This window comes from Equus przewalskii, chromosome 8 (assembly GCF_037783145.1).
Source record: "Equus przewalskii isolate Varuska chromosome 8, EquPr2, whole genome shotgun sequence".
Classification (NCBI taxonomy): Eukaryota; Metazoa; Chordata; class Mammalia; order Perissodactyla; family Equidae; genus Equus; species Equus przewalskii.
Genome location: NC_091838.1, coordinates 81,006,608 through 81,030,800, shown reverse-complemented (window position 1 = coordinate 81,030,800; position 24,193 = coordinate 81,006,608). Strand labels below are relative to the sequence as shown.

General features: G+C 43.8%; 1 protein-coding gene across 9 annotated transcripts in view; it reads left to right on the top strand.

Annotated features, from left to right (window-relative positions):
* TRAPPC9 (trafficking protein particle complex subunit 9) overlaps positions 1–24,193 on the top strand; it is a 626,356-nt gene that overhangs the window by 111,807 nt on the left and 490,356 nt on the right. For all 9 annotated transcript variants that reach the window (XM_070631024.1, XM_070631026.1, XM_070631021.1 and 6 more), the window contains 2 exons: positions 12,109–12,235; positions 23,314–23,459. In XM_070631024.1, coding sequence (XP_070487125.1) covers positions 12,109–12,235; positions 23,314–23,459 — 273 coding nt within the window. The remainder of the gene's footprint in view (positions 1–12,108; positions 12,236–23,313; positions 23,460–24,193) is intronic.

Below are 24,193 nucleotides of genomic sequence, written 5' to 3'. Positions count from 1 at the left end.
AATTTTGCATCGTGATTTTTTCATATAACAAGATGTTTTCCACATTATCACAGACTTTTATAAATGTCATTTTTAAAAATTTTTAATTGTTTTGGTGAGGAATATTGGCCCTCGGCTAATATTTGTTGCCAATCTTCTTTTTTTGCTTGAGGAAGACTGTGTCTGAGTTAACATCTGTGCCAGTCTTCCTCTTTTTTTTTTAGAGATTGGCACCTGAGCTAATATCTGTTGCCAATCTTTTTTTTCTCCTTCTTCTTTTCCCCAAAGCCCCTAGTACATAGATGTATATTCAAGTTGTAGATCCTTCTGGTTGTGCTATGTGGGACACCACCTCAGCATGGCCTGATGAGTGGTGCCAGCTCCGTGCCCAGGATCTGAACCGGTAAAACCCCGGACTGCCAAAGCAGAGTGCATGAACTTAACCACTCAGCCATGGAGCCAGCCCCCCTTTCTCTATTTTTTGTATGTGGGGTGCTGCCACAGCATGGTTTGATGAGTGGTGTGTAGGTCACGCCCAGGATCCAAACCCGCAAACCCTGAGCCGCTGAAGCAGAGCATGCAAACTTAACCACTACGCCACTGGGCTGCCCGATAAATGTAATTTTTAATGATTGCATAAATTTGTATTATGTGACTGTACCAAAGCTTATCTAACCATTACTTCGTAACTCAGTGTGCAGATTCTTTCTAATTATTTATTTAGTGTTTATTCTTAAGATAATTTCCCCTTCTGGGACTTATAGTAAGATCTCTAGAGATATTAAAAAATTTTCTAGTTAGTGCTTTAAATAGATGATTATGTAATAAGCTGATGACAACATAATTGCCTTTCATTTTGGTAGAACGTGTTTATATACTTGAAAAGAACAAGGAAAAATATTGAATCTCCTGGTGTTATTAATGATTGCTTTATCAAGGCTTCTGACCTTTTACTATGTAAATTAAGTGAAAAACAAATATAAAGTAATGCTGGGAGGAGGCAATTAATGTGCTCACTGCAATTTCATCTAGTCAACAGTATTCTGTGAAGGAAAGGCTTGTTTTCTTGTTACATGACACGGCTTATTCAAAAGCTGCTGCTTTGGCAGATGGTTCATTTTGTCGTGGTGGTGCGTGAGTGTCAGCCTTTGTTCTTGGACCATTGTGCTGCCTGGCTTCATATGCATAGCGAGAAAAGCGGAGTTGACTTTTCTTGCTATGTAAGATGCTTAACTTGCTGGATATCCTGTTTCAAGACATTTGTGTTTTCTTCTGTATTCTCACATGTTGGGGCAGTCTGGGGTGGGTAGTGTGACAAAATGGAAAAAGCAAAAAGCTTGAGCTCATGGCTCTAAGTATCAATGTAATTTAGCCACTTGTTACCTGAAGGACCCCAGGTAAGCTCATCTGACCTTTACAAGTCTCAAATCCCCTCCTGTAAAATGGGCGCGATAATGCTCAAGGAAGTTGCTCCCGTGGTGGAAAGAGCACTAGATGTGAGAAGCCTTCGCTTAAAATCTCAGCCTTGCTCACTAGCAAAGTGGCTTTGGAAAAGAGAGATCTTATCTTGGATCCTCAGTGCTCTTCGTCACCACACAGGGCTAATGACAATACTTTACTCACTGGGTAGATGTCGATATTAAGGGAGGCAGTGTAGGTGAAAGCCCCTCTGGAGTGCCTGGCTTTCAGGCTGCTGCCTGTGTCTGCTTTAAACATGACCCCCTACTCAGGAGGCAGCCGGCACTCCCTCAGTGCCCAGCCAGCTCTCCAGTTGTTGCTGTTGGGTTCTTGCGCCCACTAGTTTCTTTTGAAGATGACAAATGTCCACTTAACTCCCAAGTGTGGCGATGGGTTTTTGTCTGTGTCCTGATTGGCCTTTCTCTCACACTCACCCCCCTTCCTCTTCTTTCCAGGGAAACTTGTCTTTTTGGTTCTTGAGTCTCATCCCAAATTTCTAGGATTGTCTCTTTTCAAACTCATTTACTAATTCTTGCTTTTCTCACTGCCCTTTACCTCTGTGTTTCCCAGACTGTTGTCCTTGGCCCTTCTATTCTTTTGTCACCTTTGCACTGACCTAGCAAATGTTATCTTTGCTGATTTTCATGGTGCTCAGGATTCTACCTTATTCTCGATCCACTTTCCTAGTTCTATCCAACAGTTTTTTGGGTCTCTTTGTCCTTCTGGTTGGTCTCTACATACTTCAAGCTCAACGTTTCTAAACCACTGCCTTCAGATCCATCACCCCTAACCTTTTCCTTATTCTGTTTCCATCTTGGTCAATGACTGTATTCTACCCGGTCTCCAAAGCTCTTTTTCTTGATGCTTGTCTTGTCTCTTGCTTCTTCTTCAGCTCCTGTGTCCATTTGAACATCAAATCCTTTTTCCTCTAACTTGTCAATAATAAGTAGATTAGTTGGATTGTGGCATCTTTGATCGTGTCTACATGTCTCTGTATCTCCAGAACCTTATACCGTGCCTGACATATACTATTATTATTATTTTTTCATTGATTTTTTTTTATTGTGGTAAGACATACATAAAATTTACCATTTTAACTTTTTAAGTTCACAATTCAGTGGCATTGTGTACATTCACAATGTTGTGTGGTCATCACCACTATGCATTTCTAGAACTTTTTCATCATCTTAAGCAGAAGCTCTGTCCCCATTAACCAAGAACTCCCATTCTCTCTGTTCCCCAGCCCCTGGTGACGTCTACTATACTTTCAGTCTCCCTGAATTTGACTGCTCTAGGTACCTCATATTAGTGGAATCATACAGTATTTGTGTTTTTGTGTCTGGCTTATTTCACTTAGCATAATGTCCTCAAGGTTCATCCACGTAGTAGCATGTATCGGAATTTTCTTCCTTTTTTAAGCCTGAAGAATATACAGTCCTATAGCTTAACAATGGGGATACATTCTGAGAAATGTGTCATTAGGGCAGTTCCGTTGTGCGAACATCATAGAGTGCACTTACACAAACCTAGTTGGTATAGCCTACTACACACCTAGGCTGTATGGTACTGATATTATGGGACCACCATCGTATGTGCAATCTGTCATTGACAAAAACATTGTTATTTGTTTTTGTCATGGTGCATGACCGTACCATTTTATGTATATGCTACATTTTGTTTATTCATTCGTTGACGGACACTTGGATTGCTTCTGCCTTTTGGCTGTTGTGAGTAATGCTCCTGTGAACATGGTGTACAAGTATCTGTTTCAGTCCCTGTTTTCGATTTTTTTGGGTATATCCTGGGAAGTGGAATTGCTGGATCATGTGGTAACTCTATGCTTAACTTTTTGAGGAACCACCATACCACTGTCCACATTTTACTTGCCCACCAGCAGTGCACGAGGATCATATGGTTGTCTTTTTCACCATTCTGTCTTGTTTCTTTTTTTTTTTTTAAAGATTTTTTTTTTTTAAAGATTTTATCTTTTTCCTTTTTCTCCCCAAAGCCCCCCAGTACATAGTTGTATATTCTTCGTTGTGGGTCCCTCTAGTTGTGGCATGTGGGACGCCGCCTCAGCATGGTTTGACGAGCAGTGCCATGTCCACGCCCAGGATTCGAACCAATGAAACACTGGGCCGCCTGCAGCGGAGCGCGCGAACTTAACCACTCGGCCACGGGGCCAGCCCCAGTCTTGTTTCTTTTTTTAATGAACAAAAGAGAGAATAAGTAATGCACATTTTGAAGTCTTCATTGATGATATTTGTCTGACCCAATGGAGAGAATCAGGTGTTTAGACATTTGCATGTCAGGAATCGTTTGCTCTGGTTGTTTGCTCTGATGGGTTTTTAAAAAGCCCCTTTTGGGGCTGGCCAGGTGGTGCAGAGGTTAAGTTCATATGTTCCGCTTTTCGGTGGCCCGGGGTTCGCCAGTTCGGATCCCGGGTGTGGACGTGGCACTGCTTGGCACACTATGCTGTGGTAGTCATCCCACATATAAAGTAGACGAAGATGGGCACGATGTTAGCTCAGGGCCGTGCTTCCTCAGCGAAAAGAGGAGGGCTGGCAGTACTTAGCTCAGGGCTAATCTTCCTCAAAAAAAAAAAAAGCCCCTTTTGTAACTCATGCAGCCGTTCCCATAGTTAGTGTGGAAAGGGTCTGGTGTCACTTTTTTGAGTTGAACTGCTACTCTCTTTTGAGCCACTCTCTGATGGGCTTGGCAGCCTCCTGTCCTGCAGAGGCGATTGGAAAAAGCCTCGGGGAACTCGTGCTGACAGTTGAACGCACTCTCGCTGCACCTCGCTCCTCCTGGGGATCTGGCTCCTTGAGGTGGGGCTGGCTTAGTGGCTCATCAGTCGTTGTTCTCCCAGCTCAGTGAGGATGCCTGAAGCTCTGCTGGCTTCTCAGCCTCTTGGCAGTGATCCTCTCCCGCCAAGAATCTGCACACACTCCCGGGGCTAACGTGGCATGCAGGAAGTGGGACTCATTTTAAAGAGCTTCTCTTCTTTCTGGACCCTCAAATCCATGCTGCCTTGACAGCTCTTTAGTTGACTCTTAGTTCTTGGTGGGAGTGTTGTTCTTCTCTAAGCTGCTCCAGAAGTGGGAGTTGCCACGGCGATACTTGTAATGGAAATTAACCTTTCCATGGCAGGGAGATGCCATTGGATGAATGGGTGGGGTGTAGAGAGGTCATGGATTCAGGGTTGTGGGTCTGACCTTGAGCCCCAGCTTCACAGACCACTAGTTTTGTGACTTTGAGCTAATCACTTCATCTCCCTGGACCTCACTTATGTCTTAGTAAAATGGCATAACAATAACACTTACCTTATTTGTTGGTGGAGCATAATACTCTTCCCAATCTCTGATGTCTTTCCTACAAAGGAGATTCGGTTAGGATAACTGCAGGCCCTTCACTCCATCTCTGAAGAGGTAGGGTGACTTACCTGATGCTAAGTTTGGTCCCAATAACCAGTGTTATTGGTTAGCTTAGCTTGCTCTGCTCTGTGGCCACAGAAACCCTGAGTGCTTGTCTGTGCTCCACGTGGGAAGTTGGGTGGTGGCCTCCTCTGGGCGGATGGCCTCCATCTGGCCTGCTCAGTTCAGTACAACTTGTGTCTGGATTAGGAAGGTCTGTGTGCCCGGTTCTTGGCATCAGTGAGCAGTTGCAGTTTCTAAGAAACCACGTCATGTCCTTCAACATGGTCTGTACATGGTAGTAAAGATGATATTTTAGCCTCTGTGTTTTCTTTTTGTTTTGTTTTCAACTTATTTAGGAACTGGATGGAAAAAAGGGGTCCTGCCTATTGGGAACCCCCTAAGAGAGCTCGGCATGATGATGTTGAAAGGTCAATAATATTATTCTTATGAAAACAATTCAAATACTAACTGTGGTTTTTATTTGTTTAAGTGAGAGTATCAGAATCAATTCTGAAAGTATAATTTCAGATTGCATCGGACCACACCTGTAGTTTTTCCTGTGTATTCTTCTTTTTCCTTCTTCCTTAGATTTTTTTCTTTTAGATTTGGAAGAAAAGATGTACTTCTTTCTCCTCTTTCTATTCTCTACCTGTTTAGAATACTGTAACTGACTTAATGCGAACATGGTTGTCTCAGACTGTTACTTGGAAGAAACAAGAATAGACAAACTGTGAAATTGTGATGTGCTGGTTTTCATGCCATTGTCAACTCCTGAAATGGCAAATGGCCTGTGAATTTTTTATGATCAAAAGTTTTGGTGATCATATTTTTCTGCTTCTATAAGGAACAATATAGATAGGTGGTAACTAGGCTTTCAGAACATTAAAAATGTCCTGTCTGTCTTCATAATTTCCTTCATTTCTGGGATAGAAAAAATAACTCTCAAGGGCCTTAGGTGCTCTAGTTTGACTGAAATAATTGTTGGATGTTTTGATCAAAATTGAACAAGGTATATTGATGTTATGGGCTGAATGTTTGCGTCTACCTCCAGATCCATATGTTAAACCCTAACCCCTAATGTGATTGTATTTGGAAATGAGGCCCTTGGGAGGTAATTAGGTATAGATTAGGTCATGAGGGACCCTCGTGATGGGATCAGTGCTCTGTAAGAAGAAGAGAAAGAAGAGCTCTTTCTCTGTGCACACGCACTGAGGAAAGACTACGTGAGGAGATAATAAGAAGATGGCCATCTGCAAGGCGCGGAGTGGGCCTCACCAGGAACTGAATCTGCTGGCACCTTGATCTTGGACTTCCCAGCCTGCAGAACTTTGAGAAATAAATGTTAACTGTTTAAGTCACCAGTCTATTTTATTATGTCAGCCGGAGCCGACTAAGACAATTGATTTTTAGTGAAGTTAATTAAGGAGTCCTCACTTCCCACTGACCAAATCATATGCTTATGAGAATGTTCAGATTTGTGGCAAGCTTCCTTCCAGCTTGGCATGTAGAACAGAGGTTAGCAGCCGCATGGCCTAGAGCTCTTTTATCTGTGTTTTTGTGACACTGGGTATTCGTGGTCGGGCCTAAGGTGTGGGACAGGAAGATTCAGTCAACATGGATCTGAATCCCAACTCTGTTCTTCTCTGTATGACTTTGAGCACATTATTTCACTTCCCTGAGGTCATTAAATATTTTTGTTATGAAACAATTTCAAACATAAAGATACAAAGAATAATAAAATAAATCCCCACATATCTATCATCCAGATTCAAAGGTTATCAAGATTTTCATATATTTACTTCATCTTTTGCTTTTCCTACTTGCTGAATTATTTTAAAGAAAATCCCAGAGACATAATTTCATTTCATACCTTCATTCTTTAGTATGCATTGCTAAAAAAATGGACATTCTCTTGTATAACCACAATGTAAATAATATACCTAAAAATTAATAATCAATTTTGGCTGCTTTTAACACCAATCCACAATCAAATTTCCCAGATTGTCCCTGAGTTAATTTTTACACCTTTGAAAGAGAGAGGATAATGCCTTTTTCACCTCCTTTTGGCAGGGATTTTGTGGGAAGGTATTACGTGCCTATTTTGGATCAAAACATATTGAAGTTCCAGTATATACCAGGATCTCTTGCCGTAGAGGTTTTATAGTCTGAATAACCTAGTACAGTCTTTGGCACATGGTAAGTCTCAGTAAGATGTAGCTGTGGGTAATGATTGCAGGTGTTTTAGTCATGCTGACTCCATGCTGAAAACAGGGCTAGTCTCCACTGAAGATGTGATAGAAGTGCAAACTGTGTCTCTCTAGATCTGTTCTCTTTCGTCTGTGAGCGTCTCTCCATTTCTTTCTCTGGACGGGAAGCCTTCCTTTTCTGCCTAGCAAACTTGTATTCATCCTCTATTGTCAGCAGTGAAATTTCTGCAGCAAATATCACAAGTCTCTATGGTATCCTGTTTTACACACATTCAAGATGTGTGTAAAGTATTTGATAATCAATATACTGCAAGGCCAGTCTCATCCCCCCACTGCAGCCAGCAGCATTTTCACCTTTGGTATTTTCCATCCATCCAGCTCTGGTGGTCTAGTGGTTAAGATTCAGTGCTCTCACTAGCGCGGGTTCGTTTTCAGGTCAGGGGCCTGCACCACCTGTCTGTCAGTTGTCATACTGTGATGGCTGCGTATTGCTGTGATGCTTAAAGCTATGCCATCAGTATTTCAGATACCATCAGGGTCACCCATGGTGGACAGGTTTCAGTGGAACTTCCAGACTAAGACAGACCAGGAAGAAGGACCTGGCCACTCACTTCCAAAAAAATTGACCATGAAAACCCTGTGAATAACAGCAGACCATTGTCTGATATAGCGGAAAGGTGAGAGGATGGCACAAAAAACCAGGCAGGGTTCAACTCTGCTGTACACAGGGTCTCTAGGAATCAGAATCAACTTGACAGCAGTAACAACAAATTTTCCCTCCGGAGCCCCTGTGCTGCCTATACCAGTCAACCCTTTTGATGTCCACAGATGTTATCAACCTTAGCCAGTTTCCTCCTGCATGTACCTCAGGCAACTTCTCTGTCAAGTTTTGTTGTGTGTATACAGCTTATAATGATATATTATTATTCGTTCTATGCTCCTGTCATTCTTTCTAATAACGTAGCTAAACCTCCAAATATTATACTCATGGTTTTTGCTTCCAGAGTCCTATGACCCTTTACAAAGACCAAATGTCGCCTCTTCCATGAAGCCTTCTTTGGCGAAATTAGCTGCTTATGTGCTCTTCTCCCAGACTTTGATCCTGCCTCTGTAAAGTCACTTATAAGGAATTATATTTGACATTGTGTTCTCTTTCATCTTGGGACACCCTAAAAGTAGAGCCCACAGTACTTGTGTGTGACTGATGCTCAATGCCATGGGTACATAGTAGATGTTTGCTGAAAGTTGAATGGATGAGCGTAAGAATGAGTAAATTCAGGGAAGGTTAAAAAAAGATAAAGGAAGACAATAACTTGTTGAGGAAGTGATGTAAGTAGTAGTGAGTGGTGGAATGCCTCAAATGGTTATTTCAGCTGTTGTTTGTTGAAATAGAAAAACTTGTGAAATTATGCCTCCCCAGCCCAGGGATACCGGGAGAAAGAATGATCTCAGCCAGGGTGACAGTTCTTAGTATTGACAGATGTACCCAGAGCTGCTCTGCAGTTCCCGTGCTTGAAGGTAAACGAAGGGAGGAAGAGGATTTGGTCCAACTGCACTGGATGCTTTTGCTGGCGAATCAGTGGCTGTTATTCTACACTGTGTGGACAGAGAATGTGTGTCTTATTTTATTATTTTATTTTGCTCTTCAACAAAGAGTGATTCTTTCCTACCTCTTTGAATAAATGAGGTCAGCCAACCAACGCATGGTTCCTTAATATCTTCTGTGTTCTAAGCACTCTTGAAAAATTAGGGGGAAAAATAAAAAAGACAAGACTCTCTCCCTTTAAGGAGATTGTAGTCCAAATAAAATGTATTTTTAGCTGTTCAGCCTTAAAAAAAAATTTAAAGTGAAAATCACTTACAGTCTCAGCACTTAAAACACTTGGTGAGTTGACCTGTCTTTTGTCAAGGCCTAGAGAGACAATGAGAATCCACTAGCAATGAGTACTCCTAGCCTCCAGATTCTGATCTCTAAACACCATTTCTCACTAAGAGGATCCAGGGCTCCTTGGAGAAATGGTTTGATTCTAGAGCTGGGGCTGGAAATGAGCCAGAAAGATAACAAGCTATTGATGAATAATGGGGTCTTACCTAAAGGACACAGGAACCGACCTGAATGGGCCCCCACTGGCCAAAGATGGGACAATTTGAACATCAAAAAAGAATGAGATGGCAACCAATTGAAACACCAGATATATGAAAATGCCCCAGTTCATAATGATGCTAAGTAATATGTGACTCACTGGTCATCACTGGAGGTGGCTGGGGCACCAGTTCTCTACTCCAGTAAGTAAAGAGAAAGACCCAACCATTCGTTAACCCTCCTTTCTGTGTTTCAGGATAACCAAATGGCTCATGTAGAAAAAATCCTTCCTGGGGCTGGCCTGGTGGCGTAGTGGTTAAGTTCATGTACTCTGCTTTGGTGGCCCAGGGTTCACAGGTTTGGATCCCAGGCATGGACCTAGCACCACTAGTCAAGCCATGCTGTGGCAGCATCCCACATAAAATAGAGGAAGATTGGCACAGATGTTAGCTCCGGGCCAATCTTCCTCAAACAACAACAACAAAACAAAAACAAAAAAAGAAGAAGAAAAAATCCTTCCTTACTATTTTGTAATCCTTGATAAGATAATAGATCTGGGCAACAATGTATAGCAGATGCTCAAATCCATTAGGAGAAAGGTCGATAGGAACTTTCTAATGGATGGATCACACTAACAATTGAACGTAAGCATTTAACTCTGGAGACTCCACTAAAATGATACCAAAGTCGTCAGCCGGTGGGAAAGCTGAGAGGCATTCCAAGTTCCTGTGCCCTGTAGAAGCTCCAGAAAGCAGTAGGCACTCTGGATGGGAGTGTGATGAGAGCAGTAGAAGTAGGAGAAGTTGCTGAGAGTCATCTCATGAATTGGTTATATCCTCAGATCTCCTCCTCTGCTCCTGGAGCAGGTGGCTGTCCCTCTTCCACCCCAGCAGAAGATTGGTATTTCACCTGATGGCAATTGAAAAGAATGTGTATCTGGCTGGGAGTCACCAGGCACAGCTGGAGAGGAGGGCCCCACCCAAATCAAGGGGAATAAGTGAATATTGAGATGTTCATCCCTTCACTTGGCTTCCATAGAACTCTGAGAATGCCCACAGCCAGGCTTGTACCCCACGGAGGCAATTCTTCCATGGAAAAACTACCAGACCAAAAGAAAAGGCCCCAAGCAGAAGCACAGTAGGATCCCTAATGAACCAGCACAGCAGGAGTGCCATGCGGTGAAGCCCATAGCCGCTGGGCCCCACTCATGTGCGTTATTCATGTGCGTTATAGTACTCAATGTGTACACTCTTGTCTCTATAGAAAAGCCATTCGCAGCTAAGCTGAGTAATATACCACAGGTACTTTTCCTTCTTGGGTAGCTTTGCAAGTGCATTAGGCATCACAAATGAATTCATTTCCGTCTTCATTTTGGCAGTGTTTACTGAGAGAGCATAATTCAGCTTAATAAGATATCTAAACCATGAGCACTCTGCCTAATAGGCAAATTAGGTCATTTGCATGCTATCAGCTGCAGCTCTTTGGCAGATTTATCATCTATAAATTGAAGGTGATTTGATTATTGAAATAATTTTGTTCATGTTGCAGATTAACATTACTGTATTGTATTCAAAATTAATTCTGGTCGCATTTCTGCCCTCCTGCTCTCTAGAGAATGATGCTTGGACACAGAAAACTCCTGTGGCAGCAGTTTGCCCCTTTCTGTGTGTGCCTGAGATCTATGAAGTCCTTGGCTGGATATTTGTTGTTTATGGTCACCAGTCTTAGTGGAGCGCTTGGCCTCACTTTGTGGCCATTTACTCTTTCTCTGTCGACTTTCTCCCATTTCCTTCAGTGCAATTGCATGGTAATGATTACAGTTAGCAATTGTTTCACTGTTCTCAGTGCTCATCTGTACCAGTCACTGTTTTCTGATGTGTTATCTCATTTGATCCTTACCAATTCCTTAGTTAGGAAGTTAAGGCTCAGAAAGGCTGAACCGCTTCCCCTAAGGTGGTCACACACAGACAGGGAGAGACCTAGAAAGTGTCTGTTTATTGGGACCTGGTCTAACTCCGTTGCCCTAGGTCGCCCGGATGGTTGTGTCCTCCCATTACTCTTCTCCCCAAGTCCTCCATCTCTCCAGTTGGCAGTGACGGAGAAAGTAGAGGCCTGGAGGGAACTCCCTTTCCCACACCCATCCCAATTCCTAACTTTCCTCCTTCTTCTAAACAGCGTAGGGAGAAGACCGCAGACTTACTGCCAGACACACCATCTTTGACAAGCGGTTTAACTTCATTTGGTCTTAGTTTTTTCATTTGCAAAATGGGCACAGTAATGGCTGCCTTCCTGAGTTAGTACGAGTTTTAGCGCAGGAAAGTCTCTTGAGCTCTGGAGTGTTATAGAGTCTGTGAGCGTGTGTCTAGAGCACGTCCTAGACAATGAGCAAGCGTTATTTATTATTACCTATGTCCTGTCTTCTTCCCTCCTAGTGAAAGGGATGGGGACGGGGTGAGAAAGACAGTCTTACCTCACAAAGCTCTATTTTTATACCAAAAACGTTGACTTGTGGTTGTTCACTTAAATATCTATTATACAGATGGACTATAAAACCCTTGGGGACAGGGCCTGGCATTTGTCTTGGTACCTAGTAATTGCTGGAAAAATATTTAAATAATAAACTGATTCTCCAGTCCTGCCTGCCTATTGACTTTCTTGGAATTTGGTAAGGATTTATTCTGTTGGAAAATGAAATCTCCTAGGAGATCGTAACTTAATTTCCTTTTTATCCATAGGTCCTTAAAGGGAGCAGCTGCTAGTGAGTATTTGAATAAATTGAATAAAGCTTCTACTTTTTGTTTCTTGTGGTCACTGCTTCTTTATTTCTGTCAGAAGATTAGATTCATTGGGCTGTCAGGGGTTGGGTAGAGAATTTTATTTTTGCTCAAAACAAAAGAAAATCCAGAAGGCTCTCACTTTTGCTTTTGTTTAATTAGCCTTTATTTTGTTTTTATTTTCTCTTCAGAAAAGAAAGACGTGACTCAAAGCCTGGAGAACTATACGTCCAAATGTCCTGGGACGATGGAACTCATCACTCTCCCAGATGGCCTCGTGCTGCCTCCGGTGCCCTTCACCAAACTGCCCATCGTCAGGTAGGACAGACCCTTCTGGAATGCGAAGGGTGCCCTGTGCTCCAGAACGTTTCCCTTCAGTCTGATAGTGAAGGTGGGTCTTCAGAAGCATTTTCATTTTTTTTTTTTTAAAGATTTTATTTTTTCCTTTTTCTCCCCAACGCCCCCCGGTACATAGTTGTGTATTCTTCGTTGTGGGTTCTTCTAGTTGTGGCATGTAGGACGCTGCCTCAGCGTGGTCTGATGAGCAGTGCCATGCCCGCGCCCAGGATTCGAACCAACGAAACACTGGGCCGCCTGCAGCGGAGCGCGCGAACCTAACCACTCGGCCACGGGGCCAGCCCCAGAAGCATTTTCATTTTTTGTTGGCTATGTATGTGGTCCAATACCTCATGAAATCTCAGCAGCCGCCCTATGAGGTGTGAGTATTTTATAGACGGGAGAGTCAAGGCCAGTGCCTTACGTAACTGCCATAGTCGTGTGCCTGTCAGATGGCAGAGCCAGATGCAAACCCCTGTCTGTCTGCTTCCAAAGCCCGCGTCCTGAGCGCTCTGCTGTGATTGAAACAAACTCAACCTGTCACTCTTCTCCTCACAAGCTTCCAGCAGTTCCCCGTTTTCCTAGACTGGGATCCCTCACAACACAGCACAGCTCTTCGGACAGACCAGGCGCCTTCCCACTCGTGTGCCTCTGCTCCTGTTCCACCCTCTCCCTGGAGTTCATCTTTCTTCTCCCTGACTTTATTCTTTCCTGATACTTCCTCCTGCTGTCACCACCCTGCCGTTGGTTACAAGAGACTTCTGGCTTTCCATAGCTCCCACTGCCCACCTCTCTCACAGTGTTTGCACTGTGTGCAGTCCTGGAATCCCTTTTTATGTGACTGTCTCTCTTCACAGATTGTAAGATTTTAGGGAGCAGAGGCCCTTTGGCATGTGCAAAGTGGGTACTAAAAAAGGTTTCTGAACTACTCTCCTGAAATGATTTCTGATTTTCTGAAAGATTTGTTTGAAGACTGAAAAGAAACAGTTGAGACTTGATATTTTGCTGTTCATAGAAGTGCTATGACCTTAGGATACCATGTGATGAAGATGCTAAGCATCTTTGAAATGCTCTTTGCTTGGCTGTTGTTTCTCAGGTTCTACTTGGCCTTGCGATACTGTGGAAGGGGCTTGGGTGTGCCTCCCAGGTCCACGACATTACATGAGCAAGTCCCTTTACCTCCCTGGGCGTCAGTTTGCTTATCAGAAAAAAATTAAGAAAGAAAACCCATGACATTAGGTCATTAGAAGAATTCAGTGAAGTAACGTGTAAAAGTGTGTGGTCCGGTGCTTAATAAATGTGCGTTTTCTCTCTCCATGCGTTTCCTTGGGGACAAGTGTAATACTGCCAAATGAAATGGTTTTGTTCCTGAAGCGAGAAATGTATGCTCCTGAGAAGTGAGGGCAGAAAGGGTCAGTGTGCACAGAAGTCCCTGGCAGGCTACCCTTGAATTTTAAGAGGATGTCCCAATGGGCACTCGTGTAGTTCATCAGACAGAGTTGGCAGGCTGCCCCATCTAAAAGTTGGCTAGGCTGTGGCCTGAAAAGGTGCTCTTGCTGCTACTTGGAATTTCCGGGAGCAGACCTGCAGCCCCTCAGCGTGGAGGGCCCCCGGGGAAGGGTGTGGTGGTTCTGCTGTGTGTGCTGCTTCCTCATCGCTGATACAAACTAGGGAGGTTAGGGTCCTTGCTGGGCCTTTCTGTGGTAAGACTTAAAGTGGAATGTGTTTGATTTGGGATTAAGGGCATGATGCATTTTTTTAAAAAATTAAAGACTAGAAAAGTCTTTCTTCATAATTTTTTATCATCATGACCTGGATAATTTGTACATTTAGATAGCCATGCATAATAGAATATCCTGAACCTAGTAGAACATTCTGGGCTTTTGATGCTGCATCTAGACCTCCACGCTCTCAGGCCTTTTGTCAGTGGAGCCGGGGAGGGTTGGTTCTGGCATTTTATTGGGACTGAGGGAGAAAGTGCTCCTTCTCCTCGGAGAGACACTGGAAGAGAAACAGGCTGGGTCACAGAGGCAGCCCGGGGTGGAAGTTGGGTCTCTTGGGTTTGTTCTTCACTAGTGGCCTTGGGCCTTGGCCTCTGTGAGACTTAGTTTCCTTGTCTTTAAAATGGGCTTAAAAATTGCTCCTCACAGGGTTGTTGGTTTTGTTTTAGCTGAGCTGATACGTACAAAAGCATGGAGCCTGGTGCCGGGCACATGGTGAGTGCTCAGGACATCTTAGTTTTCTTCTTGGAGACATTTTTACACCTATATTTTTAAACAGTGAAAACTGAAGAAAATGCTGTAATATTAACATTTCAATCCTTTAGCTGTTTAAAAACATTAGCGAGAACAGTTTGGGTAAAAGCAGGATAGTCTGACATTTGGGCAAGTACTGTTAAGCCTGCTCTGAATGTGGTTTTTTGGCAGTGTGTCTCTTTACCATCAGGGTCTCTGGCCCATGTTGAACTCCCTTCTGAACAGCTTGATCAGCCTTGCCCTGGGACCCAGGGCCATTTGTCTTGCCCAGTGTGGTCATGGACTCTTTTTAAAAATCTGATTTTATGTATTACCCACCATTTGTGTAAATGCGTTTTTAATAGATTTGGGGGACTTTGAGCTAGAGAAATAAGCCCTGTTTGTCCTGGTGCCTCATTCCTCCCTGATCTCTTTGAAAACTGAAAAGAAATACTGCACAAGATTAGGTACAGGAAACCCAGTGGATGGGTTCTTTAGCAAAATGGAAGGAAATTTCTTTGGAACATTTAGAAAGTCAGAGTCTCACAGCCTGCTTTGCTCCCCACTGCTTATAGAACAAGATCCAATTTGCTTGCTTTGTGGGGCTCACAGGCCCTCTGTGGCCAGCTCCGTCTCTAGACGTTGATTGTAAGCTCCTGTTCCTCTGGTCCCGCCAGCGCCCCCGCCCTTGTGGGACACTCAGAGGCGGCCAGACATGCACCGGGGCTTATTCCTTTGTTCAGGCCTCGTCTTCTGCGGGCAGTGCCTTTGCCTCCCTTCCTCCGCCTGATGGTAGTCATCTTTCAAGGTTTAGTTCAAGGATTATCTCCTCCATAAAGCCTTTGCCTAAAGCCATCCAGGTAGAGATAGCTACATCTTCTGTATAAATTATGAATCCTTTCAGCAGTGTTTGCTTACTTTAATGTATTGGTCAGATTTGATTTTTGTGCTGTTTTCCCAAATTTTTGCCATTTGAATGTATGAAGAATGAGGATAAATGTGATGTCCTTGCTCCACAATTCTTCAGCCTCTATCACTTTTCTTTTTCCTTGTCAAAGTAAGATCTTTTTTCTCCGAAGATACACCATGGATCATACTTCCAGAACATGCTATATGCTGTTTCCTTCTCTAAACTTCTCTCTGTCACAATTATGTGTGACGGATACTGATGCATAAATATTTCTTTAGGTTTCAGAAAGGAAAGACAGTAACTAAAATTTATTGATGTATCTTATGTTTGCCAAGCATTAATGAACTCTCTTCATGTAAAATTGGAAAAACCGTAAGATTTTGTTCAGTAGTCTTGTATTCAAATCCTTTATTTTGCAGGTAATTGAGTGACTTTGATTGAGCCCTGTTTCCTCTTCTCGAACTTGGGTTGGTGATACAATCCTCTCATATATGGATCAAGTAGAAAGTGCAGGAATGCGATTTGTGAGCAGGAAAGCTCTCTGCAGACGCAAGTTCTTACGGAAGTTTGAGGGGTCTTCCTCTCATTCTTTAGAAGTCACTTTGCTATTCCCTGCCAGGTGTGACTTGTTTGTACGTTACATTGAGTGAACTGAACTAAGTTCCGTCACTCTCTCAAGAAATGCTGAATGAAAGGTAACTTTATTTATTTTTTAATTCATGTTATCCACAGCCAGCCAGCCTCAGAGCTGGAAAATCGAAGAGTGGTAATTATGTTGACCCAGACGTCTCTTTGCTCCTCATGTTAGCAGATCATTGTCTCACTTCTCAGAATAGTGAACCAGTTATGGAGCTGGTGAACTCTGGTGTGGAAAGGAATCTTTCACTGTGAGGTTACTGTAGACACGATGGTGGGTTTCCCCCTTTTTCTTTCTCTCTCTCTCTTTTTTTTAACCAGATAAAATACCAAATCACTGTTAGAAGGTATGTGTTTTGCTTGGTCTCTCTGTGCCCAAGTTTTATCATTTGGAAAGTAAAGAGTTGGTCGTTCTTCTTCATTTCACAAAGATGTAAGTGCCGGGATTGGTACTAATTGCCCAGATGTAGAGATAGAAGATACATCTCTTACTTTAGACTGCTAGCCTAGTGGGGGAGACAGGCAAGTGTTACCATGGTTAACCTCCTTCCCCATGAGGAGCTCTGACACCTGTGCTGGGCTGCTGCCACTCCCACGGACCCTTCTCGCCCGCTCAGGCTCTGCTTCCCCATCCTCGGCATTCCCTCCAGCCTGACACCTGCTCCTGTGCCCCCCTGGCTCTGCCCTCCCTAATGGCTTCAGGACTGAATTGCTGGGGGCAGGAGGGAAAGGGGAAGGAAGCTTTTTCATCTGTTTTGATCAATAAATAAGCTTGCCCTTAGGATTTGGGTCCAGCATGAACTGGGCTCACCCAAAAATGATTTTAAGTGAGTGTGATGCAGGTACTTTTGCCTTATTTCATAAAACATTTGAGGCTGCTCATATAAATATTTTGTTAAAAATAGTTAAAGTCACTTGAGAGAAAGGAAAGTTAGGGTGGGACAGGGAAATGAAGTGATAGTGCACAGAAATCATGAGATCCTCCATAGTGGCTGGAGATGGGGAAAAGCGAGATTCTGATATAGCTGGCTAGCTAGCTAACTAACTAACTAACTAACAAACAAGTAAAGAAGGGAATGTGTTTGGTTAGAGGATTCTCTGTCTCATAAACAGACACGTACTGGTCACACTGGAGAAATACACCTCTTCGTGGTAATGAGGCTTAAGGAAACTCCTCTTGTGGATTCTCTTAAAGAGAACATTTTGACATGTTGAGTAACATTCTCAACAACATCCCCACAGAGTTGTAAAGCAGGTTCTCATGGTTATTTTTCAGTTAGCATTCCTCGGTGCAAACTGAGGCTTGATGCCGGAGCAGGATCGAGTAAACCCAGCTCTCCAGAGGACCCAGCACTGTGGTCCAACATGCAGCACTGCTCTGGACTGCGTCTCTGTGTCCCCCCAAATTCGTATGTTGAAGCTCTAATTTCCCCAGTGGGATGGTATTTGGAGGTGGGCCTTTGGGAGGTCATTAGGCTTAGATGAGGTCAGGAGGGTGGGGCCCCCATGATGGGATTAGTGCCCTTCTAAGGAGATGAAGGGACCAGAACTCTTTCTCTCCTCCATGTGAGGATACAGTGAGAAGGCAGCCATCTGTGAACCAGGAGGAGGGCCCTTATCAAGAACCCAACCATGCTGGCAGCCTGATCTTGGACTTACAGCTTTCAGAACTGTGGGAAATAAAAGTTTGTTGTTTAAGCTGCCCAGTCTCTGGTATTCTGTGATGGCAGGCCAGCTGACTGAGACAAGCACTCTCATAGTCTGGCTTGTTCCAGCCATACAACTTAGAATAATAGAGTAATGGATGGACTGCTTATACATCAAGCATTCCTTCATGAATGTGATTTCTCATAAGTAAGCTTTTGGCAAGAATTAGGCAGCAGAGAACTCAAAATTATATTTTCAGGCAAGAAAAAAAGATGGTAGGTGTTCTCTGATGCTGGTTGAGGGTGGTAGACCTGTATTCTTGGTATTCAGTCAGTGCCTGGAGCACGGCAGGTGTTCAGTGAATTTGTGTGGGATGGTTAAATGTTCGCACCGCATGTGGGATTGTCGCCCTCTTACACAATCAGTGTTCCTCATCTCTCTCTGGAGAGGGCTGATGCAGTCCTTATGGACTGGCTCAGTGTTTTTCATTAGCAAACAAGTCTGGGATCATTTTAATGTATTAACCAAATGTTTCAAGGACCTATGCCTGGGAACATGGACTTTATCAGTTTAATTAAAAAAATGTCAAGTGAGGCGTTGCAAGTCAACCCCGGTAGCCATAGGATGAGGTCAGTAATATGTACAATTGAAGACTAAAACTCCTGATAAGTGTTACAGAATAAGTTGGTTGAAAAATGACCACATCTGTGAGTGAATTATCAGGCTTGCTGTATAGAATTGTTAGACATAGCTAATTTAATGTTGGTGGTGCCTCATAATTATGATTTTGGTTTTGGAAGAGATGATTGGAGCCATCTTTTTTTTTTTCTGTTGAGGACTTTCCTAGTTTTTGACAATGGAACCATTTCATCAGTTTATAGGGAAATATTTACCTGTTCTGTGTAGCATGGGAGCATGAACTGGGCTGACCCAAAAATGGTTTCAAGTAATCATGATGCAAGTTAATAAAAAAAAAAAGGGGCCAAAGTACATCCTTGTTTTAATTCCATTCTAAAATCCAGTTAATCACATATTTATTGAGTGCCTTGACCCAATGGTAAATGCTGGGGCTTCAGTAATGGTCAAGCATGAGGCCATTTGCAGGAGGCTGCCAAACCCATATCCCGTTACTACCACCCAGAGTTAAAGCAGAGGAAAGTTCAATTAGAACAATAGAAACCTTATTCCCTACAGAATTCCCCACAAAAATGATAATATGCACAAAACCCAATACTAGTCATGTAGATTATTCATACACTACAAGTTGTGAATTATCAAAGAAGACATTGGAGTCGAGTTTAGATTCCATTTACAGTGAACCAGCGAGTCTCTGATTTGGGGCTGGGGCGGGTGTTGGCTGACTATCTTTTGATGAACTGACATGGAGCTCCTTCAGGCTGGCAAAGGGCTCTGCAGTTAATGAGGGTGTTATATTGACAAGGATCACAATGTGCTTTGTGTTGCTCTGAGTGGCTTTGGTGCTTTTTTTTCTTTTTAAAGATTTTATTTTTCCTTTTTCTCCCCAAAGCCCCCTGATACATAGTTGTATATTTTTAGTTGTGGGTCCTTCTAGTTGTGGCATGTGGGGTGCTGCCTCAGCGTGGCTTAATGAGTGGTGCCATGTCTGCGCCCAGGATCTGAACCAGTGAAACCCTGGGCTACCAAAGCAGAGTGCACGAACTTAACCACTTGGTCACGGGGCCGGCCCGCTTTGGTCCTTTTAAAACTTAAACTTGTAAGTTAACTATACTGTTTGAGGAAGGATTATAGGCATTTATTCAAAAAGTGACTTAGTGCTACAACATTCAGGGCAGTTTCTCTTGGTTTATGAAACAGGGCAAAGTTGGCCTCCCAGAGACCAATCAGGATGTGTCTTCTTCTGTGATATCACAAAGGTCATGGCATTGTCCAGAATCTTCTGTCACACTTGGTATAATCGCCAAGCCCATAACCTCCCTATGGATTTCTGAAACTAGAGCTTTTTGAAGATAATAAATGTATAGCGGCATTCAGGAGCAAGAGTGCAGTGGTGGCGCATCATAAACCTGGCTGGCATGCTGTGCCCTTTCCAGCTGTCTCAGTCATGCCTGGGCTTTGAGGGGTGGGTGGCCTCCACATGGTTCTGAATGTGGGGCAGGGGGGCCAGTTTCAGTTGTTGCCTGTCTGTTCAGCAATATCCAGTAGGTTCTTAGATAAGTTCCTACCATATATACGGTTGAGGGACTAAAAACCAAGGAAGAAAATGTGCCTTGTTTTTTCTTGTGTCATTCCTCAACCAATTTGTTTTATGTCGCTTTCCTAATTAATGTCCCACTGTTGCTTTGCATGGTCCCAATTAGGCACAGAATGCTGAGGAAAGTCAGGTTTTTGAAATGTCAACAGTTTCCAAACGGAATCTCTAAATATAATCCTTGTCTTGGATGCTTTATCCCTGGAATTCTGCTTTGCTGTTGGCAGCGTCGTAGACTAAATGTAATACTGTTGGTTCTGCAGCGCTTCATGCTAAATGCATTATGTTTCCTTTCGGTCAGATGCCATGAACAATTGTTTTTCTGTAGGGTGCGTTTTATAAAGAGACATTCGATGTTAAATTTTGAGTTATGAATGAGTGTTGCGACTGCTTGTTGGGTTACTTTTCTGGCTGACCATGCCCTCAGACATCCTTTGCATATTTCAAGAACCTTTTATGTGACCCGGAATTTCTGTGCTTGCATTGATGATTCCTGTAGAATCACAGATGACATCTCACTTTTAGGTGGTGACTGTGATGTGGAGTAGAAAGCTATTTGTGTTCCAAAAAAACCCGGAATCATTTTACAAACGAGTGAACTCTAAGGCTCAAGTAAACTGTGCCCTGGTCCACGGTTCAGCCTCATGCTCACAGCACGGTTGGGACCAGAACCTAGTTTCTTTACTCCAGTCCAGTGGTGGGATCTGTGCACCAGGGACTTGGCTCTCTGTGTTTATAAACAAGTATTGTTTCAAGGAGGGGAAGAGAAGGGCTTTTGCACACCTGCTGTGGTCAGGCACTATTATAAGGACTTTACATGTTAACTCACTTAGTCCTCAGAGTAACCTGCTACAGTTTGAAGGTATCCGCTTCAGACCACTCCTCTGCTGCCTGAGTTTGGAATCAATAGAAAGAAACATCTGTCTCAGGCAGATGGAAAAACAGCAAACGGCATGGCTCAGGTTGGCCATGTGTTACCCCAGTCTCTAGCAAAGCTGGGCAACTGTACGCTCTTTCATAGGGGCAGGCCCCTTTCGCTCCATGCAGAGAGCAGGACAGATGTGCTCTCTGCAGCAGGCAGGCCCCAGGAGGAGGGCCTGAGCAGTGCACCCCTGGTTCTCCTTCCAAATTTACCACCTCCCTCAGAAGGAGTGAGGGACGGACAGAGTGAGGTCAGGACTGTTCCTCTAAGGACATCCCTCCCTGTGGAAACATGGAACTAGGGAATCGAAGTGTTCTCTTTCCCCACATCATTTTCAGATACCTATTATTTTTCCTAAGTGAAAAAATTGAGGTCCAGGGAGATGAAGTAATCTGTGCAAGTTGTACAGCTGGTGGGTCCTTCAGACTACAGTCAGCATCTGCGCACTGCTGAAGGGTGCTTCTCAGGAGCCCACTGAGAACCCACTGCAGGCGAGTCCCTTTTGGTTGGATGTGTGTGGACATAAGATGCACATCAAGTGTGGTGTTGCGGCCAGCTTGTAGGTTGGCTCATCGTGGTCCAGCGCAGTGCAGCAGGTGCTTTTTGATCGTTCACAAGGGCCTGGGATTTGTAAGTGTTAGTAATGAACTGCTTGGCCTTGAGTCTATAGTTTGGAAAGATTGAGAAGCTGAGTTTGAAATTCAACCTTCGGGAGTTCATTCATTCAACGTTTACTGAGAGCTGCGCATTAATGTGTTGCTCTAAGCACCGGCCTAGAGACAAATAAGGCCCTGGGTGCCCCTGTCCTCAGAAAGCTCACAGCTGACCTGAAACAGATAAAAAATTAAGTGACTCTGATCTTGTGTGATGAAAGCGTACTGGGATATGTGCAGACAAGGGAGTCAGAGAACGTGTGTAAGATGTAATCCTTGGTCTGAAGAATTTTGGATTGTAAGCTCTGTCTGCTTCCTTGGTTACTGTGGGAAATAGATGGGAATCATGCGTGTGATCCTGACCCTCAGGGCTGGGACGTTGTCAGTGCCTGTTTGTTGAGTGCTGTAGGGATGCTCGTGCACAGGATAGGCTGGCACTATGTGTCTGAGATTCCCTCCAGTTGAGAAAGGAGGTGATTTTGTGGATTACTGCAACAAAGGTTTGTGTCTCATTCACACAAAGTAATGCAAGTTGGGCAGTTCTCCAGGGCAGCTGACCTCCCTGAGGTTACTCAGTGATCCAGGCTGCATCCAGCTTCTGCTCCACCTTCTCGATATCTGGCCATGATTGCCACATGGTGGAAGGGAGAGCTGGAGGCTGGCACACTGCTTTAAAGTGCTTTATCTCAGAGGTACGTGTGTTGCTTCCTCTGACAACCCACTGGCCGTATCTTCCTGCAGGAAGGCTGGGGGTGGGGAGAGGAGGAGCAGTAGATGTGGCAGGAGCAGTAAGTGTCACTGCCAAACCTTCTAATCTTCCCCCTGCCTCCACCCCTTGTCCTTTCAGTCTCTGGCCTCAGAATATTCCAGATCCTAACCCCCATCTTGCCTAGTTGGGCACAAGGGAAGTGACAGGTGCTGTGGTTTAAGAGCACAGTGTCTCCTGCTGTCACCAATTTCCAGCCATGGGATTTGGGCAATATTTTAATCTCTCTTGTGTCAATTTCCTCATTGATAATGTGGAGACAGTAGTAATAGTACCCAGTCTAGGAAGGTGCTTGTGATGTTTAATTGAGATAATACATATGAAGTGGTTAGCATGGGGCCTGAATGTCCTCAGGCTCCATAGATTGTTAAATCTTCAATAAATGCTAGCTAATTGATCTGAGCATGAGTATTGATTAGCAGACATCCACAGCTGGGAAAGCAATTTAAGATACAGACTATGCTGATGGAGAATAAGTCATTCACTTAAATAAAGCAGACGCCACTATTAACCCTTGCACATGGAACCCTTGGATATTACAGATCAAGGCTGCACTTCTGTTTGCCATGGGCCTGCCCATCAGGAAGGAGAGAGGCAGCGAGAGAAGAGAACCAGCCTTTCTTTGTTGAGCAGTAGACACAGTACCAGGAGCGTGTAGTTGAATTCTCACAACAGTTTTGTGAGGGAGGGGCCTTGTCTGCATTTCATAGACAAGGAACCTAAGTTTAGAGAAGGCAGGGCATGTGTTCACAGGCATATAGCTGGCAAGTAGCACAGTTCAGTTTTCAGTCTGGCCCTTCTGACCCTAAAACAGCCAGAGCTGGAGCTGGCAGAGGGGCATGGCTGCCGCCTGGCCCCATGGAGTTGTTCTTGTCTCCCAGAGTGGTCCTGAGTGATCGCCTGCACCGTTCTTCTGCATTGTCCTGCTGAGTTTGAGTGCTTTCTCTTCCCTCAGTTTATCTGCTGTTAGATTTACTGTTTTTCTAACGTGATATTTGGTATTTATGCTGAAACCAAGCTAACAAGGCGGTTGAAGTATTTTTGTTCCATTTGAAACAATAGGCGTGTGAAACTGTTGAACCTTCCTGCCAGCCTCCGGCCACAGAAAATGAAAAGCTTGCTGAATCAGAACGTGTCGACCAAGAGCCCCTTCATCTACTCACCAATTATTGCACACAACCGTGGAGAAGAGCGGAACAAGAAAATAGGTAGGACCATTTATCCTGGCTTTCTAGCTGTACTCTGCCACTTGACTTCCAATGGCTTTTCTAGATTTTTAAAATATTAGGCTTCCAGTCCAGTCCATTCATGCATGTGCACACACAAGTATGAATGTATGCACATACTGTCCTGTGCACACACAGTATGTGTGCACACACTCTCATGCACACACACATAATGCATGCATGCACACACAGTATGCATGCATGTACATACGCTGATGTACACACTCAGTATGCATGTATGTGCATGCTCTCATGTGCACACTCAGTATGCATACATGTGCACCCTCTCATGTGCACACAGTATGCATGCATGCACATACTCATGTTCACACACAGTATGCATGTGTATGCACACTCTCATATGCACACACAGTATGCATGCGTGTGATGCTTTCATGTAAATTTATTCAGTTTGCTGCCTTTGTCAGGCAGTTGCCCATGGATCTGATTTTTAAGAATCTATTTCATAAAAGGTGATTTTTTGTGTAAGTTCTAGAAACCAGAAGACCTCTGTTGTTTGAGACTTATACAAACTACAGAAGAGTGCTAAGTGGAGATCAGAGTGGTTTTCCAAGGCCTGAAGTGACTTCTGAATCATCAAAGATTAAAGGTTGACTTATGTTCAGGATTGACTGGGGGATAAGGACATTATATTATTTTCGCCTTTGAACACTGCACCCCTCGTTTTGTATCAGAGCTAAGGATAGCCAGTTCTG